This window comes from Hemibagrus wyckioides, linkage group LG24, assembly GCF_019097595.1.
Source record: "Hemibagrus wyckioides isolate EC202008001 linkage group LG24, SWU_Hwy_1.0, whole genome shotgun sequence".
Classification (NCBI taxonomy): Eukaryota; Metazoa; Chordata; class Actinopteri; order Siluriformes; family Bagridae; genus Hemibagrus; species Hemibagrus wyckioides.
The window spans coordinates 19,122,456-19,137,455 of record NC_080733.1 but is presented as its reverse complement, the minus strand read 5'-3'; the positions used below and the strand labels follow the sequence as shown (position 1 = coordinate 19,137,455).

The 15,000-nt window shown below is 40.2% G+C and overlaps 1 protein-coding gene across 4 annotated transcripts in view; it reads left to right on the top strand.

Moving 5' to 3' along the window:
- grhl2b (grainyhead-like transcription factor 2b) overlaps window positions 1-15,000 on the top strand; it is a 46,415-nt gene that overhangs the window by 17,190 nt on the left and 14,225 nt on the right. For 3 of the 4 annotated variants that reach the window (XM_058377205.1, XM_058377208.1, XM_058377204.1), the window contains exons 4-8: window positions 4,139-4,466; window positions 5,532-5,587; window positions 6,075-6,231; window positions 7,170-7,281; window positions 14,989-15,000. The exon at window positions 14,989-15,000 is cut by the window's right edge and continues 83 nt beyond it. In XM_058377205.1, coding sequence (XP_058233188.1) covers window positions 4,139-4,466; window positions 5,532-5,587; window positions 6,075-6,231; window positions 7,170-7,281; window positions 14,989-15,000 — 665 coding nt within the window. The remainder of the gene's footprint in view (window positions 1-4,138; window positions 4,467-5,531; window positions 5,588-6,074; window positions 6,232-7,169; window positions 7,282-14,988) is intronic. The other variant, XM_058377206.1, reaches the window with a different exon arrangement.

Below are 15,000 nucleotides of genomic sequence, written 5' to 3'. Positions count from 1 at the left end.
AACACACACACGTTCACACATACATACACACATATACACACTCATTCACTCACACACACACACTCATTCACTCACTCACACACACGTTCACACATACATACACACATATACACACTCATTCACTCACACACACACACGTTCACACATACACACACATTCACTCACACACACATACATACACACATATACACACACACACGTTCACACATATACTCACTCATTCACTCACTCACACTCACGTTCACACATACACACATATACACACTCATTCACTCACACACACACGTTGACACATACATACACACACTCATTCACTCACACACACGTTCACACACACACACATATACACACTCATTCACTCACACACACGTTCACACATACATACACACATATACACACTCATTCACACACACACGTTCACACACACACATATACACACTCATTCACTCACACACACACACACATACTCACACACACACATTCACACATACATACACACATATACACATTCATTCACTCATTCACACACACACACACGTTCACACATACATACACACATATACACACTCATTCACTCACACACACACACACATACTCACACACACACTCACACATACATACACACATATACACTCATTCACACACACACACACACACGTTCACACATACACACACATTCACTCACTCACACACATTCACACATACACATATACACACTCATTCACACACACACGTTCACACATACACACACATTCACTCACTCACACATACATACACACATACACACTCACACACACACGTTCACACATATACACACTCATTCACTCACTCACACTCACGTTCACACAAACACATACACACTCATTCACTCACACACATACTCACACACACACACGTTCACACATACATACACACATATATACACTCATTCACTCACACACACACACGTTCACACATACACATTCATTCACTCACTCACACACACATACACATATACACACTCATTCACTCTCACACACACACACATTCACACATACATACACACACACACACATTCATTCACTCACACACACATTCATTCACTCACTCACACACACATATACACACTCATTCACTCTCACACACACATTCATTCACTCACTCACACCCACATATACACACTCATTCACTCTCACACACACACACATTCACACATACATACACACACACACACATTCATTCACTCACTCACTCACACACACACACACACGTTGACACATATACACACACTCATTCACTTACACACACACTCATTCACTCACTCATTCACACACACACACACGTTCACACATACATACACACATACACACACTCATTCACACACACACACGTTCACACACACACATATACACACTCATTCACTCACACACACACACTCACACAAACAAACACACACACGTTCACACATACATACACACATATACACACTCATTCACTCACACACACACACACACGTTCACACATACATACACACACATACACATTCATTCACTCACTCACACACACACACATACTCACACACACACTCACACAAACAAACACACACACGTTCACACATACATACACACATACACACTCATTCACACACACACACACACATGTTCACACATACACACACATTCACTCACTCACACACATACATACACACATATACACACTCACACACACACACACGTTCACACATATACACACTCATTCACTCACACTCACGTTCACACATACACACATATACACACTCATTCACTCACACACTCCCACAAACAAACACACACACGTTCACACATACATACACACATATACACACTCATTCACTCACACACACACACTCATTCACTCACTCATTCACACACACGTTCACACATACATACACACACACTCATTCACTCACACACACACACACACACACATACACACACTCACACAAACAAACACACACACGTTCACACATACATACACACTCATTCACTCACACACACACACATACTCACACACACACTCACACAAACAAACACACACACACGTTCACACATACATACACACATATACACACTCATTCACTCACACACACACACGTTCACACATACATACACACACACACATTCACTCACTCACACACACACACGTTCACACATATACACACACACATGTTCACACATACACACACATACACACTCATTCACTCACACACACACACACTCATTCACTCACTCATTCACACACACACACGTTCACACATACACACTCATTCACTCACACACACACTCACACACACACTCACACAAACAAAGACACACACGTTCACACATACATACACACATATACACACTCACACACACACACGTTCACACACATTCACACATACATACACACATATACACACTCATTCACTCACACACACACACACACGCGTTCACACACACATACACACTCATTCACGTTCACACATACATACACACATATACACACTCATTCACTCACTCACACACATTCACACATACACACACACACATGTTCACACATACATACACACATACACACTCATCCACTCTCACACATTCACACATACACACACACACACACATTCACACATACATACACACATATACACACTCATTCACTCACTCATTCACACACACACACACATACTCACACATGTTCAGACATACATACACACATACACACTCATTCACTCTCTCACACACACACACACACATACTCACACACGTTCACACATACATACACACATACACACTCATTCACACACACACACATACTCACACACGTTCACACATACATACACACATACACACTCATTCACTCTCTCACACACACACACATACTCACACACGTTCACACATACATACACACACACTCATTCACTCTCACACATTCACACACACACATACTCACACATGTTCACACATACATACACACATACATACACACATACACACTCATTCACTCTCTCACACACACACACACATACTCACACACGTTCACACATACATACACACATACACACTCATTCACTCTCACACATTCACACACACACATACTCACACATGTTCACACATACATACACACATATACACACTCATCCACTCACTCATTCACACACACATACTCACACATGTTCACACATACATACACACATACACACTCATTCACTCACTCATTCACACACACACACACATACTCACACATGTTCAGACATACATACACACATACACACTCATTCACTCTCTCACACACACACACACACATACTCACACACGTTCACACATACATACACACATACACACTCATTCACACACACACACATACTCACACACGTTCACACATACATACACACATACACACTCATTCACTCTCTCACACACACACACATACTCACACACGTTCACACATACATACACACACACTCATTCACTCTCACACATTCACACACACACATACTCACACATGTTCACACATACATACACACATACATACACACATACACACTCATTCACTCTCTCACACACACACACACACATACTCACACACGTTCACACATACATACACACATACACACTCATTCACTCTCACACACACACACACATACTCACACATGTTCACACATACATACACACATACACACTCATTCACTCTCACACACACACACACACACATACTCACACATGTTCACACATACATACACACATACACACTCATTCACTCACTCACACACACACACACATACTCACACATGTTCACACATACATACACACATATACACACTCATTCACTCACTCACACACACACACATACATACCCACATATACACACTCATTCACTCACTCACACACACACACACACACACACACATACTCACACATGTTCACACATACATACACACATATACACACTCATTCACTCACTCACACACACACACACACATACTCACACACGTTCACACATACATACACACATATACACACTCATTCACTCACTCACTCACACATATTTTCACTCGCTAAAATACTTTTGCAGTTATAACACTAATAATAGTCTTGTGTGTGTGTGTCTGTATGTCTATGTATGTGTGTGTGTGTGACAGCAGTGTATCTGACCCCCCATCAGTAGATAATCATGTCCAGGTGTTGAAGTCGGTTCCGGTGAATCTATCTCTCAGCGCCGAGCCTCATGACTCTGGGAAGCGGGAGGGGTTTAGCGACGGCGGTCACGTTGCTACGGTGAAGGCGGAGGTGTATGCCCCCAGCTTCATTAACTCCTCCCTGCAGTACCGCCACGAGGGCGAGGAGCAGGCGAGGGTGGTGTTCGAGCAGAACACACACACACTGAGCACCGAACATGCCGAGTACGGGAAGGACGGTCAGCGCAGCAGCCCTGACAGCACATACGACGAGGAGGAGGACACCACTGAGGTGACATCGCAGGACACACACTTACTGTCAATCACATCATCAATTAGATCATCAATCACATCAATCACATACATCATATAATCAATCACATCATCAATTAGATCATCAGTCACAACATCACATCATCATTTAGATCATCAATCACATCATCAATTAGATCATCAATCACAACATCAATCACATCATCAATCACATCAATTAGATCATCAATCACAACATCAATCACATCAATCAATTAGATCATCAATCACAACATCAATCACATCATCAATCACATCAATCAATTAGATCATCAATCACATCATCAATCACATCAATTAGATCATCAATCACAACATCAATCACATCAATCAATTAGATCATCAATCACAACATCAATCACATCAATCACATCAATCAATTAGATCATCAATCACATCATCAATTAGATCATCAATCACAACATCAATCACATCATCAATCACATCAATTAGATCATCAGTCACAACATCACATCATCATTTAGATCATCAATCACATCATCAATTAGATCATCAATCACAACATCAATCACATCATCAATCACATCAATTAGATCATCAATCACAACATCAATCACATCATCAATCACATCAATCAATTAGATCTTCAATCACATCATCAATTAGATCATCAATCACAACATCAATCACATCAATCAATTAGATCATCAATCACATCAATCACATCATCAATCACATCAATCAGTTAGATCATCAATCACATCATCAATTAGATCATCAATCACAACATCAATCACATCATCAATCACATCAATTAGATCATCAATCACAACATCAATCACATCAATTACATCATCAATCACAACATCAATCATATACATCATATAATCAATCACATCATCAATCATATCATCAGTCACATCATCAATCACACTTTACACACTTTATATTACTATAACTAACACACATACACATACACATATATACACACACACACACACACACTTTTTTCAGTTACCCAATAAACCTTCTTAACAGTTACACATGTAGCTGAATGTATCACACTCTTTACGATGCTTTACAGAAATATCGTCCCTCGTCTCTCGGAGCCAACGACTTCATCTTCGACCAATCGAACCTGTGAGTCTTTATTACATCACACATCAGCTCCATCACTTACACCAATCAGACCTGTAACATGTATAAGAGTTAGCTATCTTTAAGCTAACAGCTAGCTATCATTAAGCTAACAGCTAGCTATCGTTAAGCTAACAGCTAGCTATCATTGAGCTAACAGCTAGCTATCGTTAAGCTAACAGCTAGCTATCACTGAGCTAACAGCTCGCCATCATTAAGCTAACAGCTAGCTATCATTGAGCTAACAGCTAGCTATCATTTAGCTAGTAGCTAGCCATCATTAAGCTAACAGCACGCTATCATTAAGCTAGCATCTAGCTATCACTTAGCTAACAGCTAGATATCATTGAGCTAACAGCTAACTATCAATGGGATAACAGCTAGCTATTATTGAGCTAACATCTAGCTATCGTTAACATAACAGCTAGCAATCATTAAGCTAACAGCTAGCTATGTTTAAGCTAACTTAGTTCTGGTTTCTTTTGGACAGAGACACGTTCCAGTACTCTCTGGATGCCACCATGTCGCTGAGACAGAAGCAGGGTGAGGGGCCAATGAGTTACCTGAATAAAGGACAGTTTTACGCCGTGACGCTAAACGAGACGAGCAGCAACAAACGCCTGAGACATCCAATCAGCAAAGTGCGGGTGAGGAAGAGCACCGCCCATTTCATCATCATACTCTTCATCAGCGTCAGGATTATTTTAGCGGTGCTTTGGTGTAGCGGAATGGTCTCAGATGGGGTGCCAATACTTACGACACAGTCGTACTGACATGGAGCGATTTCTGCTTCTAACAGTAGCATGACTGGTGAAGTACCACTACAAGACTGGTGAAGTACCAAGCCCCGCCTCCTCTCTGTTATTATTATTATATCAACCAATCACAGTGGCTTCTACCCTCAGGCGCTCTCTGATTGGCAACTTGAGAGAAACTTTATAAAAGCTAGCCTCATGCTTGCTAGTTTATTAGCAAATTAGTTATGGCTTTTATTCACACTATGTAACCGTTAGCTTAGCACTCACCTGCTGGCTGAGAAACTTCCAAATAAATACATTAGATTAGCTAAAACCCGCCTAGCAAACATAACTAGCATGTAGCTTAGATGTGTAATATTTAGCTTCATGTATGTTAGTTTGCTAGCATGTGTTTGTAATTCCATATTACAAGAAACAGCTAAATGTTATTATTTATTTAACTTATATAACAAATAGCTTAGCATTAACTAGCTCACTAATTCCAGTATGGTTTAGCTTACAGCTAGCTATTGTTCAGCTAAGAGCTAGCTATCACTGAGCTAACAGCTAGCTGTCATTGAGCTAACTAGCTTTCTTTAAGCTTAGTTAGCTTAACTTTATTATTTATTTAACTTATATAATAAATAGCAAAGCATTAACTAGCTTGCTAATTCCAATAATCATACTACAGTGTAGCTGATGCTATCTAGTAAACTGTACTAGCATCTGACCGATTAGTCTAGATAGCTAGCCTAGCCTTGACTTGCTTGCTAACATATTTGCTAATACATCGCAATATTTTAGCTAAAGCTGCTGTACCGTCTCCTCTCATCCCTCTATCCCTCCAGAGCGTCATCATGGTGGTGTTTAGCGAAGATAAGAACCGCGATGAGCAGCTGAAGTACTGGAGATACTGGCATTCTCGCCAGCACACAGCTAAGCAGCGGGTCCTTGACATCGGTAAGCTTTTCTGTTCTTACTTGTTTCACACATACAGCTAGTGTTTCATGTTAACTAGCTAGGATTAAATACATTAGCATAGTAGTAACTGTCAGTGAGCTAGCTCAGTTAGAGAGTGGTAGATTCTAGTTAGCTAGCTGATGTTTGAGAAGTGTTAGATGTTAGATCATATTAGCTAAATGAGGTAGCGGCTAATGTTAATTACACAGCTATAATAATATTTGTGTATTTTAGCCTGGCTAGCGTTAACTGACTAGCAAACATGAAATAAGTGAGTAAAGTGTAGAATGTTAGTGAGGTGTAAAGACAACACAAGCTAAGTTATTCTAGCGGATAATGTTAGTTAGCTTATGGTTGTGTAAAACAAGGCTTTAACATCTAGTTAGTGAGATCACTCACAGACATTAGCTGTTGAATGCTAGCTTGGTTACTGCTAAAAATGTACCAGGTATGCTAATATGGAATTGCTATTACGGAATGTTAGCAAACTGTGAGGTAAATGTTTTTGCTAGAACAGCTACGCTAGGAGCTTTGTAAACTAAGACACTGGCTATAATCGAGCAGCTAGTCAAAAAATTGAAGCCTGACTGTGGAGTGGCATAATTAGCTAGCTAGCTTGTGTTAGCATGCTACTCATTACTCTAGCTAGGACTGTTAATGGAGAATGCCAGCTAAGAATATTTAGCTACAATAAGGTGAGGTTCATTAAATAATGTTATTTATAGAAGCATTAACATTGTGAGCTACTGAACTCTTTAGCCACAGCTAGTTACTAGTTATCACTAGTTAAACAGTGATATAATTAGGTAACTAGCTGACTAGCTTTAGACTGAAGCTAGCTGAGCTGGGGTTTAGCTAATTCTATAAAGCAGTGTTTAATAGGACAGGTTGAGGAGGTGAATTGTGTTAGCATGATCGCTAATGCTATGCTAAAGGAATATAGCGGCGTAAACCTCGTCATGATTGAGTTGAATTCGAAATGAGTGAGATCTGATCTCAGGAATGTTGTGGCTCCTGCGCTGAAGCAGCGAGGCTAACTCCCCGGGTTAACGCTAGCATTAACAGCACTCAGCTTTAACCTTTAATGTGTCCGCTAAACGCTAGCGCTGCGGGACATTCCACTCTCTCTGTCCAAACAAGCCCCGGATTTTCATCCCTCATTCAATTATTTTCTCTCTCTGTTACACTGAAACACACACACACACACACACACACACACACACAGGCTGTGGCATGTCACACAGAAAAGGACTGTTTTTAGCCCCGGAAAATGGCAAAAATCTGAAAAAAGGAAAGAAAATATCTGAAGAGAAAATGTAAAGACGTGTTAATGTTTACAATTCTAATGAATTATAGAATTAAAAGTTTAAATGCTGATGTAACAGGAACAGCTCACTGTCACCTCACTGGCTTTATTTACACACCTGAACCACAAACAACACAACACAACACAAACAATACAACAGAACATAAAACAAAACAAACACAAACAACACAAATGACAACACAACACAAACAATACAACAGAACATAAAACAAAACAAACACAAACAACACAAATGACACAACACAAACAATACAACAGAACATAAAACAAAACAAACACAAACAACACAAATGACACAACACAAACAATACAACAGAACATAAAACAAAACAAACACAAACAACACAAATGACACAACACAACACAAACAATACAACAGAACATAAAACAAAACAAACACAAACAACACAAATGACACAACACAACACAAACAATACAACAGAACATAAAACAAAACAAACACAAACAACACAAATGACACAACACAAACAATACAACAGAACATAAAACAAAACAAACACAAACAACACAAATGACACAACACAACACAAACAATACAACAGAACATAAAACAAAACAAACACAAACAACACAAATGACACAACACAAACAATACAACAGAACATAAAACAAAACAAACACAAACAACACAAATGACAACACAACACAAACAATACAACAGAACATAAAACAAAACAAACACAAACAACACAAATGACACAACACAACACAAACAATACAACAGAACATAAAACAAAACAAACACAAACAACACAAATGACACAACACAACACAAACAATACAACAGAACATAAAACAAAACAAACACAAACAACACAAATGACACAACACAACACAAACAATACAACAGAACATAAAACAAAACAAACACAAACAACACAAATGACACAACACAACACAAACAATACAACAGAACATAAAACAAAACAAACACAAACAACACAAATGACACAACACAACACAAACAATACAACAGAACATAAAACAAAACAAACACAAACAACACAAATGACACAACACAACACAAACAATACAACAGAACATAAAACAAAACAAACACAAACAACACAAATGACACAACACAAACAATACAACAGAACATAAAACAAAACAAACACAAACAACACAAATGACACAACACAACACAAACAATACAACAGAACATAAAACAAAACAAACACAAACAACACAAATGACACAACACAACACAAACAATACAACAGAACATAAAACAAAACAAACACAAACAACACAAATGACACAACACAACACAAACAATACAACAGAACATAAAACAAAACAAACACAAACAACACAAATGACACAACACAAACAATACAACAGAACATAAAACAAAACAAACACAAACAACACAAATGACACAACACAACACAAACAATACAACAGAACATAAAACAAAACAAACACAAACAACACAAATGACACAACACAACACAAACAATACAACAGAACATAAAACAAAACAAACACAAACAACACAAATGACACAACACAACACAAACAATACAACAGAACATAAAACAAAACAAACACAAACAACACAAATGACAACACAACACAAACAATACAACAGAACATAAAACAAAACAAACACAAACAACACAAATGACACAACACAACACAAACAATACAACAGAACATAAAACAAAACAAACACAAACAACACAAATGACACAACAGAACACAACACAACATAAAACAGAACAAACAACACAAACGACACAAACAACAGAACACAACACAAACGACACAAACACAACAAAAACACAACACAAATGACACAATATAAACAACACAACACAACACAACACAATACAAACGACACAACAGAACACAACACGACATAAAACAAAACAAACACAACACAAACACAACACAAATGACACAAACAACAGAACACAACACAACAGAACACAAAACAACACAAACAACATAACATAAAACAACACAACACAAACACAACACAAATGACACAACAACACAAACACAACCAACACAACACAAACGACACAACAACACAACAAACACTTTGGAGAATAAAAGCTGCCTGTGTTACAGTGAGTGTGTTTCCTCCAGACCCCGAGGGGCTTCAGACTCACAACACAAAAGAGTTACAGAAAATCAGCCTTCACTTCTGTTCACCACATCAACACCAAACAGCCACACACACACACACACACACACACACAATACGTTCTATATGCTACTGTTATAAATACAAATTCCAGTCCAACATCATAAAAACAGCTTCAATAGATCAGTTTAGAGTTTAGAATTAATAGTTTAGAGTGTGAGGATGAGTGTGAGGTGGAGGCGGGGCTGTGGGTGTGTTTAATGCAGCTGGAGTTCTCAGGCAGTAATTATCAGCTGAAAGCAGGAGCAGCAGATGGTGCAGGAGAGAGAGAATAAAGGGATTATACACAGGCCAGAAGCCCGGAGGTTGAGGTGGTTAGGGAGTCAGTCTGGTAGGAGTGGAGGAGAAGGATGAGGAGGAAGATGAGGTAGAGGTGTCATTTATTATTATTATTATTATTATTATTATTATTATTATTATTATTATTATTATTATCATCTATTGAATTATTTTGTAGAACTTGGAGGTGGAGTGATTATGGACACTGGAAAGAGATGTGGAGGTGGAGAAGGTGGTGGTTAGTGCAGGAGATAGTGATGTAGGAGGAGGAAGAGGAGATGGAGGTTGAGGAAGTGGAGGTTGAGGAGGAGGAGGAAAAGGAGGTGGAGGTAGAGAAGGAAGAGGAAAAGGAGGTGGAGGTAGAAGAGGAGAAGTTAGAGGTGGAGGAGTTAGAGGTAGAGGAAATGGAGGTGGAGGTAGAGGAGGAGAGGGTTGGTGGGGGAGCTAGAGGTAGGAGGTGGAGGTGGTTAGTTAAGGAGATAGAGGTGGAGGAGAAGAAGGTTGAAGTAGAGGAGGAGACAGAGGTGGAGGTCATGGAGGAGATGGAGGAGTTTAGTTAAGGGGAAGAGATGGATGAGGAGGTGGTGGAGAAGGAGCAGGTGGAGGTAGAGAAGATGGAGGTGGAGGAGAGGTTGGTAAAGGGGGAGGAGGAGGTGGAGAAGATTGAGGTGGTGAAGGAGCAGGAGGAGATGGTGGAGGTAGAGGTGGAGGTTGGTGAAGGGGCAGGAGGAGATGGTGGAGGTTGGTGAAGGAGCTGGAGGTAGACGAGGCGGTTGGTGAAGGAACAGGAGGTGTTGGTGGAGGTAGAGGTGGAGGTTGGTGAAGGAGCAGGAGGAGATGGTGGAGGTAGAGGTGGAGGTTGGTGAAATAGCAGGAGGAGATGGTGGAGGTAGAGGTGGAGGTTGGTGAAGGAGCAGGAGGTGGTGGTGGAGGTTGGTGAAGGCGCAGGAGGTGATGGAGGTAGAGGAGGAGGTTGGTGAAGGTAGAGGTTGGTGAAGGAGCAGGAGGTGGTGGTGAAGGTAGAGGTTGGTGAAGGAGCAGGAGGTGGTGGTGAAGGTAGAGGTTGGTGAAGGAGCAGGAGGTGGTGGTGAAGGTAGAGGTTGGTGAAGGAGCAGGAGGTGGTGGTGAAGGTAGAGGTTGGTGAAGGAGCAGGAGGTGGTGGTGAAGGTAGAGGTTGGTGAAGGAGCAGGAGGTGGTGGTGGAGGTAGAGAAGGAGGTGGTGAAGGGGGAGGAGGAGGAGGTGGTGAAGGGGGAGGAGCAGGAGGAGATGGTGAAGGGAGAGGAGGACGTGGTGAAGGGGGAGGAGCAGGAGGAGATGGTGGAGGTAGAGGAGGACGTGGTGAAGGGGGAGGAGCAGGAGGAGATGGTAGAGGTAGAGGAGGACGTGGTGAAGGGGGAGGAGCAGGAGGAGATGGTAGAGGTAGAGGAGCAGGAGGAGATGGTGGGGGTAGAGGAGGAGGTGGTGAAGGGGGAGGAGCAGGAGGAGATGGTAGAGGTAGAGGAGCAGGAGGAGATGGTGGGGGTAGAGGAGGAGGTGGTGAAGGGGGAGGAGCAGGAGGAGATGGTGGGGGTAGAGGAGGAGGGGGTGAAGGGGGAGGAGCAGGAGGAGATGGTAGAGGTAGAGGAGGACGTGGTGAAGGGGGAGGAGCAGGAGGAGATGGTGGGGGTAGAGGAGGAGGTGGTGAAGGGGGAGGAGCAGGAGGAGATGGTGGGGGTAGAGGAGGAGGTGGTGAAGGGGGAGGAGCAGGAGGAGATGGTAGAGGTAGAGGAGCAGGAGGAGATGGTGGGGGTAGAGGAGGAGGTGGTAGAGGTAGAGGAGGACGTGGTGAAGGGGGAGGAGCAGGAGGAGATGGTAGAGGTAGAGGAGCAGGAGGAGATGGTGGGGGTAGAGGAGGAGGTGGTGAAGGGGGAGGAGCAGGAGGAGATGGTAGAGGTAGAGGAGCAGGAGGAGATGGTGGGGGTAGAGGAGGAGGTGGTGAAGGGGGAGGAGCAGGAGGAGATGGTGGAGGTAGAGGAGGAGGTGGTGAAGGGGGAGGAGCAGGAGGAGATGGTAGAGGTAGAGGAGCAGGAGGAGATGGTAGAGGAGCAGGAGGAGATGGTGGGGGTAGAGGAGGAGGTGGTGAAGGGGGAGGAGCAGGAGGAGATGGTGGGGGTAGAGGAGGAGGTGGTGAAGGGGGAGGAGCAGGAGGAGATGGTGGGGGTAGAGGAGGAGGAGGGGGAGGGGGAGGAGCAGGAGGAGATGGTGGGGGTAGAGGAGGAGGTGGTGAAGAATGGAGAGGTGGAGGTTGAAGTGAGGGACTGAAAGCAGACACCTGGGCCGGTTGAGATTTGAATAGCAGTTGAAGCTGATTGTTCCTCAGGCCTGAGGCCGTGTCACAGGATCCTGGATTTGAATGGCTCTATTTATCCGAGGAGGACGAGCTAACGGACAAAGACGGAGTGTGAGGGAGGGAAAGGGGAAGGAACCAGTCTCCACTAAAACACGGATAGGGATTAGTACAGAACTCTAAACTCTTTCAAATCATTTACTACAACAACAACAACAATAATAATAATAATAATAATAATTTTACCTACACACTAAATTCCAGTTTAATAGAACATAAATAATAAATTTTTAAAAAAAATTAATTTAAATGTTATTTTATTTTAATTATTGTTTTATATATTTTGATTTTATTAATAATATTTAATAATATTTTAATTATATTATTTATATTATTATATTTAATACATTTATATTATATTATATTATATTATAATTAAGTAAAAAAATAAATAAATGAACATTAATTAGAAAATGGTCAATAAATGAGGATCACGCACGTGTTCTTACGTGACTCACGCTCATTTCTAATGTGAATGTTCCCGTGTGTTGTTCAGAACAAGCCGTGAAGTTCAGATGATGATGGTCTTAAGAGTATAAAAGAGTATAACCTCTATATATTTCTATAAGTCTGGAACTGAAGCTGATGATTTTAGCATCGCGATCAGAGCCAGTTTTCCGAGCGCAGGCGGCGAGGCTCCGCGGGAGCGCGTACGCCCGGCGCAGTGTGTTCTCCATCACGGACGTGAGAGGCCACAAAACACTGATAACCTTTATCCTTCTCCTGCTGAGGCTTTGAAGTCAGAAGCCTGGTGTTTACTCACAGAGATAAGATTTATCAGCAGTGGAAGCGTGCCACTTTATTACATTCGCCGAGTGGCACTTCATCAACCACCTGACCTCCGCTTCACGTTTATTTTACACTAACTCTTAGGAAATGATATCTTATTTATTGTTATTTATGTTATATAAATGTTATATATTTAAATCTAAAAGTCTGTAGTAGATGTAGGACTGAGGGATAAGGTGATATAACATCAATAAATCATAAATTACCTGATATATCTTTTAATATTTTAAGATGCTTTTTATTTTTTAAATAATTAAAATAATTAAATAATTAAATAATTAAATTATATATATATATATATATATATATATATATATATATATATATATATATATATATATATATATATATTATTATATTATGTTATCATAAAAAATATATAAAATTAAATTTTATATATATATATATATATATATATATATATAAATATTATTATATTATGTTATCATAAAAAATATATTAAATATATTATTTGATTAATAAAAGTTATATTAAGTTAAATAAAATATTTAATATATATTATTAATTATGACTAAATATTTGATAGTTTGACACTGACTGGAAGCAGCTGATCTTTTGTTTACATTTTTTTTATATTTAATCTTAATATCAACATTTTTTTCTTTCTTTTAACATATATATTTTTAAATAAGCCTAAAAATTCAGTTTTATTGATCTAATAAAAACAGAAGTGTTTATTTATTACTCTGATGTTTAAAGGAGGTTCTGATGGTTTGTTGTTGTCACAGCGGACTACAAAG